This window comes from Artibeus jamaicensis, unplaced genomic scaffold, assembly GCF_021234435.1.
Source record: "Artibeus jamaicensis isolate MK-2021 breed Jamaican fruit bat unplaced genomic scaffold, CSHL_Jam_final scaffold_1689, whole genome shotgun sequence".
Classification (NCBI taxonomy): Eukaryota; Metazoa; Chordata; class Mammalia; order Chiroptera; family Phyllostomidae; genus Artibeus; species Artibeus jamaicensis.
The window spans coordinates 12098423-12120175 of NW_026522029.1; the positions used below are offsets into that span (position 1 = coordinate 12098423).

Sequence of the window (21753 nt, forward strand, 5' to 3'; positions counted from 1 at the left end):
ACCCGGTGATCTTTAATTGCCTCTTAACATATGTGTGTTTATCTAGGTTCATGCTTTTGCATATGCTATATTTTCAATTCTTTAAATTATAGATTCCAAGGACACAAAACCAGATATTTCAATTCGATGGGTTAAGGTGGCCCCAAGAGACCCGAATTTTTGTCAGGTTTCCCCCGAGGATTCGGATAAAAGCGGTCTGAGGTCCGCACTCTCTGAGCATCACCTATCATGTCTATGGGTGTGAACTCTTCCTCCTTGGACCGCAGGAATTTCAAAAAGAGCCACAACGTGGTGAAAGCAAGCAGTGGACAATAAATAAACACGACTCTCACAAGTGCAGCAACGATCGCTTTACTATACAAAAAGACTAGCCATTTACAAAGGGGGGGTCCGAAGGAGTCACGCTCTTAGGCCACATAGGGAAAATCACCCAAGAGTGTGGTGGACAAACAGCACCGCCACACGTCTCCGTACCACGTCCGTACCATCCGGAGAAGCCCAGTCAACCATCACACCGTAGGTCCAAGAGTCTCGTACCTGAAAGTCACCCCAGCGCCCTGTTGGTTCATCATCTGCCTATAAAAAAATATAAACCCCTGGTGTGTTTACCAGTCTGAAGCTGTTGTCCGTGAACTTTATAGTAATCAAGTTTGTTACAGGAAACGAAATATAAAAAGATGAGACAAGAGGTAAGCCACCAGTCACTGTTAACGTTAAAGTTTTCTGAGTTGCGTTATGTTAGAACCATCAGTCCAGGCAACACTGTTTAGTTATTTGGAGCTCTCGTGGCAGGTGCTGCTATTCCGAGCAATCTTGCTATGGCGTAATTTTATTTTACAAATGTACAGATCACGTTGCCGTATATACACATCAGGGGCCCACGGCAGTCGCCGCGTCTCCATGGCAGTGCCTGCTTTCCCGGCAGAGAGTCTCCTGTTGGCTCTTGCTCCCAGCCAAGAGCATCCGCACCTGGTTCTTTGCAAGAGTTCCTACCACATCCCCGGAGGCCTGGGCGCTCCACTCGGGTTTTCATCACGGAGCAGGAGGAAGGATTTGGACCGATAAATAGTGGTTCTGGGGGAACATTTCAAGCATTCGCTACACTTTGGATTTCTGTGCATCTACAAGGCTGTAGGAGCCCTTCATGTTGGCTCTCCTGGCGAAGTAAACAATCGTGCCGATGGCAGGGATGAGAAGGGAGGAGGCGCAATAGAGCATGAGAAATCCAGGGGAAAAGTAATCCCTTTCTCTTCCTGGAAAATGACAAAATGGTGCGATTAATGTCTGGCACACAAAGAAACTGCTTACCAGTAATATTGACATGCTTTCACAGTGCAACTCGTCCTCGAAAGAGAAGCGGAACAAAGCAGTGGAAAGGGCCAAGGGGAGCCCAAACGCACATTCATCTGGACCAGCCGATGACCTGAGGGTCATGGCCATGGCCCTGCGGGGTCAGGAAGATATGCAGACTTCCACAGACCCGGACACCAATAGGTTCAGGTGCACCTGTAGAGCGGAAGGAAGGGTGCAACGTTTTAGGGCTCATTCACCAGCTGGAGCCTTGGAGAGGTGTGTTCACCGCAGGACACCGGGACATTTACTAAAGAACCAGGACTGTGACTGCCTTGACCAACCAGCTGTCCACTAAAATCCTGGCCACATCCGGAGCATGATCGCAAAGTCAGACCTCATGTATGTGACAGTAAGCAAAGGGATTCCTACCAAGAACTTCCTCAGAGATACACGGGAAGCTTATGTTTTGTATCTCTGAAGGAGGGCATCCCACCATTAATATTCCTCTTCACCCTTTATATCATCTCTTGATAAAGGGAAGTTTTGGGATAGGATCGTATTTTGGCGTAAATGTTACTCAAAGAAGCCTTCCCTCACCTGCATCTCCCCCAGCCTACACATTCTTTTATAACCCACCGGCCCTCGGTAGCTCTTATCACAGCACGTAATTAAACATTCGTTGGTATGCTTATCTATTAAATCTGGTCTCCTCCTGCTGACCGGATGTTACCTATTTGGGGTTTTGGTCCACCACTGAATCGCAGGGTACCTGGCTCACTGCTTGGATTAGTTGGCACCCAATGTGTGTGTGTGTGTGTGTGTGTGTGTGTGTGTATTTTTTAACAGTGGCATACTTTTTCTTTCTACATCTTATTTTTGTCATCTGGTTGTCAGCTGGGTCCAGAAGGGACTAGTATGCACAAACTAACATCAGTACTCTTTCTAATCTACTAAACCTCACCCGACAGATACGGTAGTATTTAACATCTTCACTTCGTGGGACCCGCCGAAGGAGGCAGTACTGTGTTTCCCGGGGACCCCTCTCTGTTCGTACTCATGTCTGTGTGGCCTCTCAAGTGCTGCGTGTCTTCAGGTGAAAAGTGGGTGTCTGAATTTGAGGATCCCCACCTTCCCTCTGGAAGATTCTCGCCACTGGAGACCACCCACTGGGGTCCCGCTGGGAAGTCAACTTTTCAGATCATTAAAGTTAAAAGCCCTTCACCCTAAACATAACAGCCATCTCCTAGGTATCTTCCACTTGCCCTCGCTGGAGTGCAGCGAGCTGGTCAAAGAGGGAGGGTCTCGTTGGAACAGGGTGTCCTTGGTCGTAACTGCGGCTGAGCGGCAATGTCGATGATGTACAGGGCAGGGGTTTCTGCACCCATTGTTTTCTTTAAATTAAATAAATACTATCTTTCCCCTTCATTTTCCCCTCAAGCATCTGCAGCAAAACACACATTTGCTACAGAGTCGGCTTCCAGAGCAATGTTCAAACACAACTTTCGATTCACTGTATAAACACTGAACATCCTAAAGGCTCACAACGCTGTCTGTCATTGGACCACATTCAGGTCAAAACCAGACAGAGCTCATTTTAAAACTCAGCTAAATGCAAAGGAAAAGTAGTTCGAACTCCCCGGGTGAACTATCAGAGTCTTGTCTCCATTCATTTGTAGTTATTTCAAACTGTAGTAAGTCTTGGGTGGGGGACTGGATTGCCAGCTGACTTCCCCATATGCTTTGAGCAATAAGTGGAAATGGCAAAAGTGTAAGTTCCTAACTCAATAAAGCAGTTAGAAAAGACAACGGTGTGTGAGAGGAAAAATTGGGTAGTGGAGAAGCTTTGCTATGTCTTTAAAGAGAATTGTTAGCTCTGAGCAGAATTACAGAAACGTCAGGCGCCCGATTTCCCGACTGAGACCTCCGTCCATCCAGACTTGTCGCCCACAGGGGTTGCATACACCCCCATGTCGTGCCAAGTGACAAGGTCAAGGCCCTACTGTCCGGACACAGAGTAACTCCAGTGGCCAGATCCACTCTTTTCAGGACAAGCACTGCGGGCAGATGGCTAAAAGTTTTACATGTAACCATGACATTGTCCCCTCCTTTAACATGTCTAGGTGGGCGTATTGATATTGCCCTGTTTTGAGGACATACTGAGAAGACAGAAACACAAGGTGAGACTTGCAATCCCCACAGTTTGGGCCGGGTGCATAAAATGTTACCTGCTTTGCAGCCTGGGTTCAGACTCTTTACACTGACGACTGGCTGCTAAGTCTTACAGCCCCACGCCAGGGGCCGAGAGGCGGGCTGCATTTGTGTGTCGTCCCAAGCACTGCGAGCCTGTCTTCCAGCCCACGGTGGGAGCCCAGGAGCTCACAAGGCGCAGGGGGCTGGTCAGAAAAGGCAGGTCTTACTGTTGTCCTTCACAGAGGGGTTCGGAGAGTAAGGGGTCCCTGGAGTTTCTCTGCTGAGACCATTGCCCCCCTCCATCAGAAGAGGGTAGAATGGACAAGGGGCTGGGATTTTGAGGGAGGCCATTCTGTAGTCTAAAGATTCTTTTATGTTCTACATGGAGATGGCCACTCCCAATTATTATCCTGAAAAGCACCAATCCAGGAGATGCGCAGTGACCCTGTGTTCAGGGGCAGGGTTCTCTCCTGTCAGGAAGGAAACTGGCCTGGCAGAGACCCTCCTTCTCCCATGCACCAATCCTACTTCTTAGTTTTCTTGTAACCCACAGGGACAGGTTTTGAAAATATGTTGAAACATTCGGGAGATGTAAGGCCTCAGAGGCCAATGACAAATTGTCCCCTTTGCAAAAAGCAGATGGGAGCTCAGCACTCACTTCTTGGCCAAGCCCCACAGGCGAGAGCAGCCGGGCATTATTATTTTAGGAAACATTAAGAAATAACCATAATCTGTGTCTTCTGTTATACTCGGATCCCTCACTTGTTTTGGCAATAAAAATCTGTACTGATTTCTCAAAAAAGAGAGAGCGAGAAAAAGGAGGGGGGTGAGAGACAGAGAACCACCATCATCGAATTCAGCTCCATTTTTGCCAACTTGTTCATCTAATCCTGGAAATTCTTCCCAGTCCCCCAAAGTCCTGACCTATTATTGAAAATGATGAAGAACAGAAACAAAACCCAAAGTCTAACCTTTCACGTCAAGTGTTATACTTCTGAACTGCCAGCCAAGCTCGCTTCTAGATTCGCATTCGTAGACTCCCGCATCCTCTAACTGGGCCTTGTGGATGATATAGGCACCTTCTATGGACTTTAGCACGGTGTCACCTGTCTCCGCCTTCTTCTTCAGGATTATCCATGTTTTAGGGTAATTTCCACATGTACAGTAGATAGTGACAGTGTCTCCTTCCTGGACCCTCTCAGAAGGAGAAGCTCTAAGTTGCATGTCTGGTGCAGTGACTGGAAAGAGAATTTGAAAGGCACCTCTGATTGGGTGAAATGTAAACCAATGTCTTATTAACATAATCGCGGCAACAGTAGATATCAAGGAGCTATTTGTGGTTATTGTTCGCATGAAGTGTATAGTAGGGTGGTGCAGAAAGATGCCAAGAATGGACTGGATGTTGTAAGGGATCATGTTTTTAATATAAGAGGCCATTTCCTATGCTTCTTGCGTATCTCCTAAAATAACCTTTTACCCAGCCGAGCCAAAAGACAGATGTTTAGTAAGCACCGATAGAAGTCCAATTTGGAAAGGAACTCTTTCATGCAACCAGCATGGTTTGCCCTTCCCTGAAGGACAAAGGCTTTTTATGGGCTGGGTTTTCTCAGGTCACGAAACTCAGCTGTGCTGAGGTGGCTTTATTCCCACTCCTAACAACCACGACTGCCCTTTACTCCAAGCCAGGCGTGGGAATGGGTGCCTGATACACAGCCTCCCCAGTACGGCCTAACCTGTGGACAGAGGTGCTCTGGCACCCTCTGAGTTGCCCTGTAAGTTTATCTATTCTCTGACTTGATTTGAGAGTCTCTCCTCCGCCGGAGTGACAGTATTATAACATCCATCCTAAAGGCTTTCTTTAGGGTTGTACATTGCCCTTCTAAGGTTCTCCCCTTAAAATACAAATTATCATTGAGACGAGGTAGTAACAAGAAAGTCACTAATACCTTAGTGGAAATAGCACCAAGGAGTAAGACAGGAAACAGTGCCAAGGAGCAGGAGAGCCCAGTGAAAAAAAGGGCTCTGAACCTCAAAAGGGAAAGTTATAGGGAAAAACTCCAGATTTTAATCACTTCATGGCTTTGCCTAAAATTGCCTATGGATTCAGCCTTTTTTGTCCTCAGTCTTGGCTGTCCAGCTGGAGAGAGGCTCTGGGTACGAGTCTGGTGTTTCTCTGCTACCAAAATGAACCAGAGGACACGGTCACTGCTACTCTTAACCTCAGCATTTACAAAAGGCTTAAGTGCCTCTTGGGCTTCTGAGCAAATACTAGGCTTCAGGCACCTTGTGAGAGAACCACTGAGAGTCCAATTCAGCCAGGTAAGGTCACTTTAACCCTAAGTAATTTTCAAATACAAAAATACCTCTTCTGAGTTATAATTCAACACCATATTGTCTCCTGAGGGTGACTGGAGATAGATAGAGATAGAGATAGAGATATATGATATAGAGATTTATATATATGAGATTTAGATGATATGAGATTTATATTTATATTTATAACATATAAAAGTAAATATATATATATATATATATATATGTATTTTTTTAAGTAAAAATTTTGTTTCCAAAGTGGACTTTGGTAATCATCTTGTTTGGGACTGTCTGCACTTCCTAGATGTTTATATCCATTTCCTTAGCCAGGTTAGAGAAGTTTTCCGTCATTCTTTTTTTCAAATAGATTTCCAGTGTCCTGCTCTCTCTCTTCTCTGCTGGCATCCCTATGATGCGAATGTCAGTGCACTTGAAGTGGTCCCGGAGGCTGCTTATACTCACTTTTGGGGGGTGGCTCTTAGCAGTTTGTAACCCACAAGGGAGCTCTCTTATGACTATCAGCTGACTTCTCAACGGGAACTTTGCAGGCCAGAAGGGAGTGGCATGAAATATTCAAAGTGATGAAAAGCAAGGACCTACAACCAATTACTCTGCCCAGCAAAGCTGTCATTTAGAATTGAAGCACAGATAAAGAGCTTCCCAGACAAGAAGAAGCTAAAGGAGTTCATCACCACCAAACCAGTAGTACAAGAGATGTTAAAAGGTCTTCTTTAAGAAGAAGGGGGAGAAAAGGATAAAAAATATGAATAATAACATAGCAATAAATACATTCCTGTCAACAATTATTTTAAATGCTAAAGGGTTAAATGCTCCAATTAAAAGACATATGGTGACTAAATGACAAAACAATAACCTCACATCTACTTTCCCCAGAGACTCACCTCAGGTTGAAAGCACACACCAACCCAATGCAATGGGATAGAAAAAGGTTTTTTATACAAATGGAAACAAACAAAAAGCTGGGGTAGCAGCACACACGCCGGGCAAAATCGAATTTAAAACAAGAGACAAAGAAGGGCCTGGCCACTCCCTTTCTGGGCACCGAACCAAAGAAACCCAAAACACTGCATGGAAAAGACACAGACACCCATATGTTCATGGCAGCACGGTTTACAATGGCCAAGACCCGGAACCCCCCTGGGCGTCCATCAGTAGGTGGGGGAAGAGGAAGTGGTGCGCACATGCAGCGGACCAGGAGTCGGCCACAAACAGAACACCATCCTGCTGTCTACAGCAGCTCGGAGGGCCCGAGGGGCATTGGGCTGAGTGACGGAAGTCGGACAGAGAGAGACAAAGGCCATATGATTTCACTTGTACGTAGGATCAAAAAACAAAGCAAAAAGACGAACAAGCAGAACAGATGCGGAGAACGTTTGGATGGTTGCCGGGTGGGAGGGCGGCTGGGGCCCTGGTGAAAGGGTGAAGGGATTCAGGGGCACAGACCGGCGGTTCCAGAACAGTCGTGGGGATGGAGGTACAGCACAGGGGACACGGTAACACTGTATTATCTGCCTGTGGTGTCGGGTGGGCTCTACACTTAATCGGGGCGACCGCTTTGTAAGGTGCAGAAATGTCTAATTGCAGGATTGCACACCTAATATAACTAATAGAACATTAGGCCTCAACTGCAACTTAAACATTAAAAAAATATTTAAAAAGAGGACTTTGTACAAATCCGGTAACACAACCAAAATAATACCAGCCGTAAGCTCATTAATCACAGTCTGCTCACCTTGGATAATTAGTTCAACTTCCTTTCTGCTTGTCCCAGCCTGGTTACTCCCTTCGCACACGTAAATGCCAGAATCTCCCCTTCTCGTAGAGGTCAAGGTGAGAGTCGTGTTCTCAGAGAGAACCTGCAGGCTCCCATCACGGAGCTGCCTGCTCCACTGGATTTTTGGAGTTGGAAGGCCGTGGCCAGAGCAGGTCAAGTTCACAGACTGACCCTCCTCCAGGGTGGAGGAGGGGCTGACCAAGACGGTCATATTCCTGGGGGCAACTGAAAAGGTAGGGACCCTTGTTAGTTTGACCCCATATGCCCTGAGTTCCACGGCATTTTAATAATGTTGCAAAACGGGGCAATGCAATGGATGGCTTAGAAAAGTTTATAAGCCTTGATGATCGCACTGAAGGAGGCTTCAGCCCCCTGCACTGTAGCAAATGCAGAGCCACGGACAGGAAAAATGGACGCATCGTGGCATTTTCTATCGGAAATAAGTTCTGCAGAAAGGCTCGCTACCCAACAGGGGGTGACCGGTGACGGTGCATTATCAACACTGATGGCACATTCCACGTGGCCACAAATTACTTGAATCTCCTGTGAAAAGGCAGAGTCTGTGTCTCTGCCCCTTGCATCCAGGCTGCCCTGTGACGCCCTGTGACCCACACACCACAGAGGCTGTTGACACTGTTGGGACTGTCCAGCCCAGGGCTTAAGCAGCAGCGTCCATCGTTGCCCCCTTGAAACACTGCGCTCTGGTGACTAAACCCCGGCCACCTTCCTCGAGGGGGACACAGCACACAGAGAAGGGGAGGCCCAGACCTCCCAGAAAAGACCCCAGACATGGAAGTGAGGCCACCTGGCACCAGCCACCCCGCACCCGACCTGCCAACCAGCTTGCGCGAGCGAGTTCATCACGTTTCACACTGACCAGATGACCCTCTCCAAAACTGCCCCCTCACAGGACTGTGTGCTGATAGACAGCTATTGTTCTGGGTGTTGGGGGTGCTTGGTTACAATAATCATTATTTCGGAACTTCTTTTCAGTTTCATTTTGTCACAGAGGTTTTAACTCGTAACCTCACGTTAACTATTGCCTGGCCAATGAGGTAAAGAAAGATGGTGAAGGGATTAATGGTAGAACTTTCAGGCACCAACCCCTGGACACAGACCACAGTGTGGGGATTGACTGGGGGGGCTGGGTGAAGGTGGGGAAGGGGAGAAAAAGTAGGAGCAACCGTCACAGCTTAAACAGTAAAAATAAAAACAAATTTTAAAAAAAGGAGTCCCCGTTAAGTTGCGGATTCATCATACTCACTCTGAACGTGAAGCGTCTGTGTGCTCTGCCTTCGTTTGGGTTCAAACTCCATTTCGTCAATTTGTAACTTAGCCTGACAAACAAGCTCTTTGCCAGTATCGTCCACGGTGGGGATGAAGGTCATTTCCACACTCCCGGTCTCAAGGGAGTCCTTCTCCACGGCCTCCAAGAAGTTTTTACTCTCCATGAGCCTCTCCCCCTTCAGTAGCTGAATCTGCAGCCGGTCCAGAGGGTACACGTCAGGGACCTTGCACTTCACGGTGGCTGGCTCTCCGTCCACTGGCCCGCTGCTCACCTCGATCTCTGGGTCTCTTGGGAAGGCTGCGGACGGCAAGCAGAAGCAATCTTTGGACGTGACACTCAACAGAGACACTGGGCCGACCTCTGCTGAGTGCAGAGGTCTCAAAGGCAGTGTTAAATCCCTTGGGATAGAACGATCACCAATATATAACTAATGACCTTAAGCATAAAGATTTATGATATCAAATGCATATAACACTGGAGACAAGACCACAGTAAATGAAGTACTCAAGTAATAAATATACTTTTTCCACTTCTTAGAGACGTCATGTCCCTGACAGCCATGGGTTGCCTTTTTGAAGGGCTCATGAGCTTCCACCATCTCATTTGGTAACCATTGATTTTAAATGTTTTAAAAGTTTGCCATGTTGCATTGAGGATTTACTGTGTGCCGGTGTCTTAATATAGCTCAGTCTTCAAAACAGCCTGATAATGTGGCTATTGCGTAACTTATTTTATAGCTAGGAAACTTGTAGACACCTGGTTTTACAGCGAGGGAAACATACAAACCTTGTAGAGGCAAAGAGACTTCCGTTAGGCCTTGTACGGAGGAAGTCACTGAGTTGAGATAAGAACCCGTATTTCTCTGAGCTCAGAGCCCACACTTGGTTTCACAGAGGCCAGCAGGCCACTGGGTATCACTGAAGACCCACAGTGAGGTCGTTCTCAATTTAGACATTTCCAATGGCCAAGTTTAGGCAGCCAGTTTTAAATATTCCTCAGACAATATTTGGTAGTTAAGAAAAAAACTTAAGAAGTTTTGTTTCTGAGTAACATGCATTCTACATCTTACAGGAGGCAATAAAAACAAGGCTGAAGTAGTTACCCAGAGCAAGAACAATGCTAAAAATTTTCCCCCCGGAAGTAAAGTGTCGTTAAAGTGATACATCCTCAAATATTTATGTATTGCAACAAGACCTCGCTGCTGCTTCTCGTTTCTGCTGGAAATGTGCCTGCATCAGCAGACTCTGGACCCTGGGTCACATGGAAACGCAGTGAAACCCGCCCTTTAAAGTCAGCCTCTAACTTGGGAACACAAGTACTGACGGGAACACAAGCCTGGGCGGGTTTCCTGGCAGAAAATCTCTGCGGTGTGTTCTTTTGGATTCTGTGGAATTAGGCAAGGCAGAGTCACTTCGCATACTCTGTCCCTCATTCGTGAAAACCGAGGAACCCCAGCCATGTCAAGTTCATAGAGATCGGAGGTTGTCAAGGGTTCTCATCAAGGCGACCAGAACGGCAGGAAACAGCGTAGTAATTCATACGTGTGCCGTTCAGCCAGTATTAGCACCTGAGGCTGCCTCCCGCCTCTGCCTGTCGCCTGGGCAGCTGCCCCTGACTGTCTGCTCTGACTCCCTGCCTTCCTGCCTGGCTTTCGCCTGCTCCTCGCTGCCTCATTTTCCCATCCTGCCCATCAGCTTCCCAAATATGCCTTCAAAACAGTAGGCTCGGGGTGCACCCGGAGTTCCAATACTGAGCAGCTGTCATTGCTCCCCAGTTATCCGAATGGGCACTGAGCCCCCTCTCCCTGGTCTCTATCACCTTGAACACGGCCCCTGACACACACGGAGAGGAGGTAGGAGGCAGTGAGTGTCCTGGTGTGTTCCTGCACGCACCGTGACAAGGGTGGTGACAATACCCAAGGACTGCTGATGCTGTGTGGGTATGGAACAGGGACCAGAGATTTAGGCCAGGTAAGTCGCATTGAAAATTCTGCTTTGGGGAACTAGGAACCATTCCCAATGCTGAGTCCCCTTTCTAAACACACAGATCTCATTCTGCATCAGACTTGTATTATGTTACTTCCAATGGAATTGGGGAAAAAACCCCAGCAAACAGTTCTGAAAAGTACTCACAGTAGAGGTCCACCTTAATAGTCTTCTCCTGTTTTCTGCGTCCACAGGTCACCGTGCACAGGTAAGAACGTTCGTGCTCAAAACTCACGGGGCTCAGGGTCAGCGTGGACACGGCCCCCTCACGCCTCACCTGCCCGTGCAGAGGGCTGTCTATCTGGGTTCTCCAGGAGAAAGAGGGGGCCGCACAGCCCGTGGCGCTGCACGTCAGCACGACCGAGTCACCAATCCCAGCGGCAACCTGGGGCCCAGGGGAGATCTCGACGGTGAACGGTTTTTCTGGGGGAGGAAAGGAGAGGGCAGAAGGAAGGTAAGATGATTTTTTTCTTTCGGCCTATTCCAACATAAGGTCTTTTTTTTTCCCCCTGATTTTCTTGATGGCACATCTGTGCCAAGAACAAGTTGCTCCTTTTCCCCTTGGGACCACCAGGGACGAGACCATGTCTTACAAGAATGAACCTACAATAGTCTGTGGATTTATTCCTGGAACAGAATGAACGGGGCTGAAAATTTGTCAAGAGAGAGGGTGGCATCTTTTCCTCACAATAATCCAGTTTCTGCTCAAATACAGTTTATCGAATCCCTGCCATAGGGGGAACAACACAAATAATTTCAGAGGTTCCAGTGTCTTGGGCACCGTGTAAACCATTTGACACATATTATCTCATTTAATTCTCACTGCAACTTCATAACCTGTTGCTGTTCGTTCTCCTCCTCCTCCTCCTCCTCTTCCTCCTCCTCCTCCTTCTCTTTCTTGGGGAAATTTAAGCTCAGACACGCTAAATAATTTTTATCCAGTTCACAAGTGAGAAAATTAAGGCTTGAAGCGTCTGACTCTGGATCCCAGCTTCTCAGCTGCTTGGACAGCGAGACCTGGTCAGCCTCATGTGCAGACAAGCCTCAGAGGTCTGAAAAAAAGCTGCAGAAAGATGTCTTCCGATCAGAGGCAATGCCCATAATGCACCAGTGCTGAGACTTTTGTGCCAGTGATGTGAAGTTATACCATTGGCCGTCACACTGAGAAAGCAAAGCCAACGTCTGGGCAGTAAAGTGAGATATACGCCATCTCCAAACTTCATTTGGTGCAAAAGAAAAATACTTCATGGTCAATTCGGGGGCTGGAAACTGAGGTGGAGTCTAGACTCCTAAGACTGCTGTGTCCAGAAGAGCTCTTTGGCCACCAGTGGTATCCCTGCTGGGCACGCACACCACCATCTGGGGGGGGGGAACCCAACACCCCCCACTCTGCTCCCCTGAAGAAACTAGAAGAGTTGGATGATTTCACAAATGACAGAGGGGACTGACTGCCCAGCAAATCACTGACGTTGTCTGTGTCAGTAGCAGGCTGGGGGTGGAAGGAAGAAATCTCAACACCTAAATAATCTCTCCTGCTCCAGAAGTCACCTTCCTCGGTTGGGTTTGTCTGACTGTGACACTGTAGCATCCTCCAAAGAAGGCTGACCTCAGATTAGCTCAGTCAGTTGCTAGAGTGTCAGGTTCAGAAAGAGACACATTGTTCTGAATCCTTCATACGCTAGTGCGAGAAGGGGGAACTGTAAAACAGAACCACTTCCTGCCTGCGAACAAGTCTCAGATAATTTTTTTTTTTTGCAGTGGCTGCGTCTATTACCATGAGAATTTGTGGGCCCTGTGGGAGTACTTACTAGGTAAGGAAGTCTTTTGAAAATTAGGTTCTCTCTTTACCACTTACTTAAAGTTGTTAGGATCCTGCCCTGCAAAGTGCAAAACGACCCTCCCTCCCCCCAGCTGTGTCTCCCACCCCCGGAAATGGGACGCAGGGGACGATGGGGTGGGGCTGTCCCGGACGAGCTCTGCCTGCTCCCGTCAGGGTGGCATCTCTCCTGGTGTCCTCGCCGTGCCAACCTAACACCCAGCCACATTCACCTCCTGACGGTGACTTTGAGTTTCATTTTCTCAACCCCCCAAGTTGAAGCCTCCTGTTCTCAGATACGGAAAACGGGAGTTGCCCGTGTTTATAGCTGATGCCTCCTGCCCTTACTGGGCACCACCATGTGCCTGGCACGTGACAGTGACAAGTGCAAGACAAGCAGCTAATCCTGCCACAGTAGGTGCCAGTGAGGCGGCCCATCCGGAAAGGTCCGGGGACCGACTCTGGCTGGAGACCCCACGACGGCACCGTTCCTTTCGCACGTTCTGCTTACCCTGAACGATCAATTCCACCTCCTCTCTGTCTCTCCCAACCGGGTTAACGCCCTCGCACACGTACACGCCGGAATCTTCCACCCTCATGGCAATGAGAGTGAGCGTTCCGTTTGCAGAAAGGAGCTGCGGCTGCCCACTGTCCGACGCCTTGCTCCAGGTGATCTGCGGAGCGGGCAGGCCGTCGCTGGAGCAGGTCATGGTCACGGAGCCCCCCTCCTGCAGCCTCGTGGAGGGGCTCACGGAGACCACGGTGTTCCGGGGAGAGACTGAAAGGACAGGCCGAGAGTGAGCAGCTGCTGAGCGCCACCTTGGCCCAACAGGGACTGGCTTCGCGCCCTCAGGGTCGACAGGCCTACTGCATCAGGCTGGTAGGAAGAATCTGGGTGTCCGGAAAAGCGGGCCATCCGGTTCCTAACTAATTTGACTGCGTGAATTTTTGGGGCTGTTTGGTGTTTTCAGTTGGCCACACACAGGAAGTAACAAAGCCCCTGGGCGTGGTTCAGTCTCCCAGGTGAGGTCAGAGTTCCATCTAGGCATCCTTGCCCAGGGCCATCTGAGTCACCTGCCGCACTCGGAGGGCGAGGCCTGCCGCCACCTGGCCGAACAGCCCGTGGGATTTGGGGGCAGCTCTAATTATAAGAACATCTTGCCCCTGCTGAGCTGAAATCTTCCTCTTGGTAACTACCTTCTACATGGCAGTCTCGGTTCTGTCCTCCGCCATTACAGAATAAATTAAATCTCTTTTCCACAGGACTGTCTTTCAAAGACGTCATGATAGCTCTTTTTCCCAGGTTTTGTATTCTCTAGGAAAAACATCCCCTGGCTTGAATATTTGTTTTCAAAACAGTAACGAGCCTTTCCACCTCATTCTCTCTCGAACTTGCTCTGATGGACAGCATTCCCTTTCACCGTGGTGTCCAGAGCAGAACCCCCGCGTCTGAGCCCAGGCTGGGGAGGCCCTCTCTACCCGATTCTGGGGCCAGGAGACCACCTCGAAACCCCGGCCGCCCCCGGGAATGTGGAGCCATCCCAGTCACCTCCGCTCTCACACCCAGGGCACGTGTGGACGTGTACTCACACTCACGCACAGAGCAAGTGCCCTCCTGGCAAGACCTCGACATTTCAGGGCGTGGCGTAAGAGTTCACAAGACACGATTACAAATGGTACCATTCTGAGCCCCCTTCCTGCTACCCCTTCAGGTGGTATTATCATTTCCCTGGGTAACTGGGAAACAGAGACACTGAGTGACCCAGGTTCCCATGGTCAGTGGAGCCAAACTTCAAGCTCCAGTCTCAGTAACCCAAACCCAGTGCTCTTTCTGCTGAAATACATTGTTGACAAACGTGCTGTTCTCAGGGAACAGAAACAGAGTAGAACCAGTTGCTTTGTGACTTAGCCACTAAACGCGTTGCTGTGTGCATCCAAGGCTAACTAACCCCCACGCAGGCCAGACCACGTCACACACACACTCACCGTGGACTTGCAGGGTTTTCGTCACCGCCCTCTTTCGGAGGCCCTCGTCGACTTCATTCATGTGTAGTTGAGCTTGGCAGACAAGAGCTTCTCCCATATCTTCATTGGTAGGAGTGAAGGTCACTTCCAAGCCCTTAGTTTCCAGGGACTTCGTCTCTGCAGACTCCAGAAACTCCTGATTTTTCAAGAGACGCCCGCCCTTCAGCAAATCTATCTCCAGCCTTTCGAACGGGTAAACGTCACGCACCAAACATGTGGCCGTGACAGGCTTTCCAACCTCCGGGGGGCCACTCAGCTGAATCTCCGGGTCCCTGGGGAAAGCTGCAAAAAGGTCAAGGGGACACATGTGAGTAGGCTCGTTGCTCACGGTGTGTTGGGTCCTTCGGCGACTTCCTGCAGTGCCAACCTAATCACACAATTCCGTTAACTCGGCCTGGATGCATTGCCCAAAGGGCCTTTCGCGGTTTGGACAGGTTCACGCACTGGTCGCCTTTCAGCAAAGCCTTCAGTTCTGATCCTGCATGTACTGAGGTGTGCATGCTACTTGAGTACAAGGAGGGAGAAGACATGAATGTCTATTAAATACTTATATGTGCCCATCCCTGTACCATTCTTTGAACACTAATGGTTTCGTGTTACCCTCGCAATAACCCTGAGAGAGAGAGAGACCAATGAGACTACCAACACATAGCTGTGAAACCAGGCCCGGTGTTCTCTGCACAGCCAGCCCAAAGTCACACGGCTGGTAAGGGTTAAGTCCGGGACTTAAACTCAGGGTTTCTATTCTCCTGCATTGTGACCACAGGTTTACATTGTATTGTGTCACGTTCTCCTGTTTTAGGACAGATACGTTTCCATTTCTCAGATGAGATACTGGACGCTCAAAACGTCCTTGCCGAGACCAGCGATCGGGCAACGTAAGCTAAGAAATGAAGAAATGAAGCCCAGAAATGAAGAGAGCCACAGTAAATAATGGCTATCGCCAAGGGGGCCTCAGCCAGGCACCGCTCTGCCCGGAAGGGCCGCCTGTGCAGTCTCTCACTTCTGGCCTGACTCAGCATCCTAACCAGCGTGCTCTTGAACCGCTCCGTGCCAAGGGCAGGCCCCGCTTCAGTCGGCCACCTTTTCCTCGCAGACCTTCGTGACGGCGGCACCTGGGCTGGATTCAAGCTTGTGTAACAGTAACTGGAAGGCCTCAGCTCTAAAGAACATCACAACTGAATGTGGAAAGAAGGCAGGGCTCTCAGACGTAATGAGAGGCAGGCAGACTTAAAGGAAAACTTCAAGCCAGGTCGTTAAAGCCAAAGAGGCCTTCCTCTCTCTCCCTCCCTCTCTCTCTCTCTCTCAGCCTTCAGCTCTTTGGGACTCGTGTGTGAAGGCAAAGAAGCTGCAAACCTTTTATGTGAAAGAAACACAGTTTTTCCATCTTTCCGCCCTTAACTTCCGTCCCTCCTTTTCCATGGGAACTGTGACTATAGTCCTCATAGTCTGCTGCCAGGGAACAGAAGAACTTGCTACTTTCCCCTGTATTTACATAAGGGGGCCTTTCCAGGGGCCGTGCACACGCCAGCTGCGCGTGTGCAGCCAGCATAATTGAAAGCAGCCCACTGGGCACGGTTTCTCGGGAAGCCTGAGCAGCACACAGGGCTTGTTGGGGGACCGGAGCTGCTGGGCGAGGCCGCGCCTCAGCAGAGGGGGAGCAATGTGGTTAGAAGGCAACCCACGGGGGTCTCCGTGGAGAGGCGAGCGTAAGGCGTTGCAGTTTGTTTTTTGCTTTGTTGTGTTTTGGTTTAGGAAGAGTGGCCCTCCGTAGGCAAAGGCACGTGACTTATTTCCATCAGTCTTTCGCTCCTCCTGCTGACTTGATTTGCTGCATTGAGAATAGATTGGGGGTGTGTTTTGGTAGAATGGGAATCCAGGGGTATTCATTCACGTATATAAGGCAAATCTAATTTCTTATACCAATTCCCTGGAAGCGGAGCCAGTGAACATTAAGGGTTAAGGGCGACAGAAACCACAACAAACTCTGACACTGATCTACACCAGAATCACGTGAGTGGCGCGTGCAGGTACGTTTCTTAGTCTCAGGCGGAAACGTTTGTCCACTCGCCTACCACTAGGTGACATATCTCCTGCTTCGACTGGTTCTGAGCCCCGAGCTGCACGAGACTAAGGAAGTGGGGAACCCCAGAAGGACTGGGTTCATAAGTCATTTAGATGCATGGCTGAGTAAACATGGAAGGATGTAACCCAGCAGAAATCTGGGGAAATTAAGATAAAAAGAGCCGCACAGATCTTCATTTCAGGGCTCAGAAAAGCGAAGCCCAGAGCAGCTGAGCCTGACCACGTGGTCACCCCGTCTGTGGCAGAGTTGGGGACAGCAGCCAGAGTTGGGGTCCCGGCCCAGCGCTGGACTCAGCCATTTCTACGGCTTTCTCAATGCGATAGGTCCTCTGGCCAAGAATCTAGATTTGGACAGTTTTCTCTTTCAAAAACATCCCTTACAGAAACTTGCATTAAAGCAAACTGGAAAGAAAACCAAAGGTTCTCTAAAGTACTCACAGTAGATGAGCACCTTGACCGCTTTCTCTTCTTTCCGGGCCCCGCAGGTGGCAGTGCACAGGTATGAGTGCTCGTTCCCGAAGCTCACGGGGTCCATGGTCAGCACGGACGTGCTCCCCTCGCTCCTCACCTTCCCGTTCAGCGGGCTGTCGATCTGCGTCCTCCAGGAGAAAGAGGGGGCCTCGCAGCCCGTCGTCCTGCAGGTCAGCGAGACGGAGGCGTTGATCTGCGCCACGATTTGGGATTCGGGGACGATCTCAATTTTAAACGCTTGAGCTGTGAAGGCAGAAAGAGACAAGCAGACTCACACCGGTCCATTCCGTGTTCTACTCTCCTCTCTTCCAGGGTAACGTCCATGCTATCCTCTGGCCAAACTCCTGCCTGAACCGCTTCCAGCTAACTGCAAGGCAGCCAAAAGGTCTTGGCGCCCCTCCAAAAAAGGTGCTGAAATGATCTTCGCTTAGTGAACTCTGGGTCCCGAGCACGGAGCCCATTTACCGGGCGTGTTTTGTTGTTTGGCTAAGTTTGATCTCATTATGAAGCACAGGAAACTGAAGCGATAGCTCTTACCAGAGACAGAATCCAAATACTCACTGGGGGAAAAAGCCTACAAAACAACATCCATTTGCAGCACCAACTGTGACCAGATAACGATAAGTAGCAACACTCAATAAGTAGCACATCACAAGGCAGGCTCAGCAAAGTGTCCCCACAGTGTCAGCGCCCCAGCGCAAAAGTGACAAAAGCGAAGGAAGCCAAAACCAGGGCTGACATGGGAGGCAAACGTTAGCAACAGACCAGGGAGAACTTACAAGCCGCCAGCAGCATCCAAAGAATGTTTGAGACCCCAAAGATCACGGCCATCTTCCCAGGCATTTTAAATTGCTGCCCTGCTGAGAAAGTCGTGGTCCCCAAACGCTTCCTTCTGTGCCAGCAGAATGTCGTGCCGTGCCGGGGGGGAAAAGTCTTCAGCTCCGAAAGCACCAGGCTCAGTGAGGACTGACCTGGAAAGTCTGCCCCTTATGAAGGTCTCTCAGCAGAGGAGGAGGGAAATCCCTTCAAGGGGAAACCCGCAGAGCCAGAAAAAAAGTTAAAAAAAAGTTTCGCTGGCAGCCAGCCAGTCCAGCCTTAACCCCTTCAGCTGCCAGTGCTGCTGAAGGGGACTCTCTCCCCCAGAGAAAGGACACTTCTGGGGCCAGAGAACTAAAGCTTTTCCTGATTTTCACTCCAAAAGGACATCTTTGCAGCGGAGCTAGAAAGCCAGGCTCAACAGGGAATGAGGCTTTCTGAATCCAGTGGGGGAGGGAGAAGGAGAGAGAGAGGAAGAGAGAGAGAAAATAGTGAATTACAGTTCAGTTTCTGAGGTGGCTAAATAACCACTGTGCCCTACAAATTGATTTTGCTCCAGGAAGAAGATAACATTTGCGATTTTAAAACAGAGACTAAGGTTCCTCTTATAAGAAAAAGGGAAAGCTTCTATCTTTCGGATGAGTTTTTAAAAGGTAGCACAACTTCTTAGTTTAAACTTTTTATTCCTAATAATACTTATCCTTTTTTTTTTACCACAAACATCAACTTTCTGAAATGATTGTCTTGAGTGGAAAGTAAAGAAATGCTACCAAAACAAGAGAAATAACTTTTATTCTCTTTTATTTCAGAAAAGTCACCAAATCTTTGGTTCAGTGGCTGGGTACTAGGGAATCTTTTGCAGACTTACAATTAATACGAATGTATGGAATTCATCGGAAGTGGGAAATCTCTTGGACTATGAGGCTTGACCACACACACGGTGAAAACCTAGAAAATAATTTGCTCTAGTCATATGGGAGGTGGTGATAACCATTTTTATGCCCTTTGTCCTTCCTCACGCCCCCCACCCCCACGCTGAAATGATGTTTTTAAAGCTGTTCGGACGTGGCCTTGCACTCACCCAGCTCAAGTCCTTGCAAACTGCTTGCCCATCAAAAAGAAACCGGAACAGCCACTTCCTTGGGTCCCACACGTGCAGGTCCACCTTCCCCGTTGGACTGGCAGTTCCTTTTCTGGCTGGGGCCAGTTCTGCTTCATCGCCGTACCTGGCTCCGCCTTCCCAGTATCTGGCACGTGCTTTTGCACTTAGTGGGTACAAAAAAAAAAAGAGTGCAAAGAGAAACATTGTAAGTTAGAACCTGGGAAAGAAACTGGCAGAGCTAGCGACACTATGTAACTACTGCATTAGGAAGGTGCCGGGTTCTATAAGAAAATCCCAGCGCTCGGAGACTCCCAGGGTGTGTGCAGTGAACCGCACCACAGTGGCACAGGCCGGGAAGGGGGGGGGGCGGACCAAGGCTTGGAATCTACAGCTGTTTCTCTCTGTGGCCGGGGCTGGAGGGGGGTCTCCTGCACCCCCTCTCGGAGAGTGAGGCTCCCACTGAGGGCGGGGGAGGGGGAGAGAAGCTGTTGTAAGGCTGGGATGATGCGGGAGTTTGGCGTCACCTACCCAGTGTCACGGGATCAGAAATGTGGCTTCGGGCAAAGTTGGCTGGTAAACAGGAAACCTGGAGGTCCTTGACGGTGTGGATGTCTCCAGAGAAGATGATGAGAGACATTTACGCTGCCTGCCCCCTTTCAGGAGGGACCTAAAGGGGATTGGGGGGTTGATGCATTTCTCTGAGGTGCAAAGACCAGAGACCCACAGGATCCGGAAGGAGAGTATGAAGCGCAAGTCCTGGGCAGTAACTTCGGTCCCAAGTTTGGATCTCGTTCCATTTGGGACATCGGCAGAATGCCTGATGTGTTGAACCAGTTCATGGTGGTTTCCGTAAAAATATCTGATAAAGCCCCTCGCTGTATCTTTGAGTTGGACGCCGTTTGCGGCTCTGCCTGGTTCTCCAGGACTCAGTCGATCGATGGCACTCTCTCCTCTGGCCTCTCCACACACTCCGGTGGCTTCATATTTTTTCACCTCGGCATGTAGCCCTGAAGAAGGCGTTCGTTACCATTTGTGGAATGAATGAGTGAGTGAGCAGAGCCACAGGTGGAGGGCTGACAGATCGGGACTAATCCTCCCGGAAAGAGTGCTACTGGGCTCTCGCTTTGAAATCGTGCAGGTCAACACTATTGTCAGCAACATGGAAGAGACGATTATCTAATTTATTCATGACACATGACTGGGGAATAAAACCTGAGAGGCGACAGACTCAAGGCGAGAAAGAGCTCTGAGAATGTAAAGCCAGAGCAGAGGATGCAGTGCTATTTAACAGGGATGCGTGACATCTGGCATCTCGCCGTGAGGGTCGGATACTGGAGCACAGTACAGAGGAGCGTCAACCTGACCGTGATCCGTGGGAAGACCGTGTGGCGGTGTTGGCCATCCACACGGTGAACACGAGCGAACATTGCCGCAAGAAGCCAAAAGAGAGGCAAGAAGTTCCAGCTGCTCTCGTGAAGTTCAACCTCTAAGTGCCCAAGGCCCTGGGCCTGGGCCTGGGCCCCAGGCTCCAGGACCAGATCCGGAGCAGGTGTCTGATTCCGCAGGCCATTCCTTAGGAGAGAGGCTGAAAAAGGCAGAGAGGGTGTCTGGAAGAAAGCGATGAGGATGTTCCACAGCTCCAAAACCCCTGACTCCGCCGGAGCTGCTGAAGACACAGGATATTTGTTTGGATAAGAGAAGCCTTTGAAGCCACGTGATAACTGAATGACTGATGCGCAGAGGAAGAGAGATCCTTGTTGCTCTGGGTTCACTGGTTCAGTTTATACCAAGGGCTAAAAGTAGGGTTCCCTGGTAAGCAGTTCCTACCATATCTTGCTGCATATAATGCACACCCAGGTTTTTGGCCCAAACTTTCAAGAAAACAATCTTTTGTTTTAATTTTTTAATTTAGTTTTTACATATTTATATTTAGATACTTGTTCTTTTGTGTTATCATAGAATTTTAGCATTTATTTCTGGACATATTATAGCACAAGGAATTTTATGTCACAAATAATTACAACACACAAGAACAGATACAAGGTATTTCAGGTACTACCCTTGTATGGTGCACATCCTTATTTTTCCCTCAAATACTTGGGCAAAAAAAGTGCATATTATACACAGCAAAATACTATAACTCTAGGAGGGCCGGGGATGTGCCCTGTTCACCGTTCAAGCTTCAGCATCTATCCTGGTGACCGGTAGACAGCGGGGGTTCAGTCCCTCAATACTGAACGACTAAACGATATCAACTTGAAATAGAGCTTGACTTTGAGCTCAATAGTCCTGAGTTCAAATCCAGCCATTCCCCCCTAGAATTGTAAAACCTTGCACAAGTGTGGGTAGCTTCTCTGCACTTGTTCACACATGCTCACGTGAGGATAATAGTACCACTTTGAGTGATTCACGTAAGTTTTATGACTGTCAGATCAAAAGTGATTGCGTGAAATCTCTTTAAATGAACATATAAAGGGCTATATAACTGACGTGTAACGATATCAGGTGCAGCCATATTAAGTTCATTGTAAAGAAGGACTCTCCGGTTTCTTTGTTTTTCAACAACTCAATGGG

At 49.0% G+C, this 21753-nt stretch overlaps 1 protein-coding gene across 2 annotated transcripts; it reads right to left on the reverse strand.

Annotated features, from left to right (window-relative positions):
- Nucleotides 1-335: 335 nt before the first annotated feature.
- Nucleotides 336-18482, reverse strand: VCAM1 (vascular cell adhesion molecule 1). Of its 2 annotated transcripts, XM_037152964.2 has the most exons (9): nt 18041-18482; nt 17229-17504; nt 14667-14987; nt 13192-13458; nt 11012-11287; nt 8856-9176; nt 7550-7816; nt 4455-4721; nt 336-1253 (listed from the first exon to the last, which is right to left on the reverse strand). In XM_037152964.2, exons 1-9 carry the CDS (start codon nt 18102-18104, stop codon nt 1099-1101), a joined length of 2214 nt encoding a protein of 737 aa, XP_037008859.2. In that variant the 5' UTR covers nt 18105-18482; the 3' UTR covers nt 336-1098. The 2 variants fall into 2 exon arrangements, with proteins under 2 accessions (XP_037008859.2, XP_037008861.2); XM_037152966.2 differs by lacking the exon at nt 4455-4721 and having other exon boundaries at nt 18041-18481.
- Nucleotides 18483-21753: the final 3271 nt, after the last annotated feature.

What these genes read in the sequence shown, in the direction of transcription:
- VCAM1 (XM_037152964.2), bottom strand. Translation starts at nt 18,104, where the DNA reads ATGCCTGGGAAGATGGCCGTGATCTTTGGGGTCTCAAACATTCTTTGG. An exon ending in TATTAAGGTGGACCTCTACT is followed by an intron (nt 9,177 to 11,011) that starts GTGAGTACTTTT and finishes TGCCGTCCGCAG; the next exon opens with CCTTCCCAAGAGACCCAGAG. An exon ending in ACAGACGCTTCACGTTCAGA is followed by an intron (nt 7,817 to 8,855) that starts GTGAGTATGATG and finishes CTACCTTTTCAG; the next exon opens with TTGCCCCCAGGAATATGACC.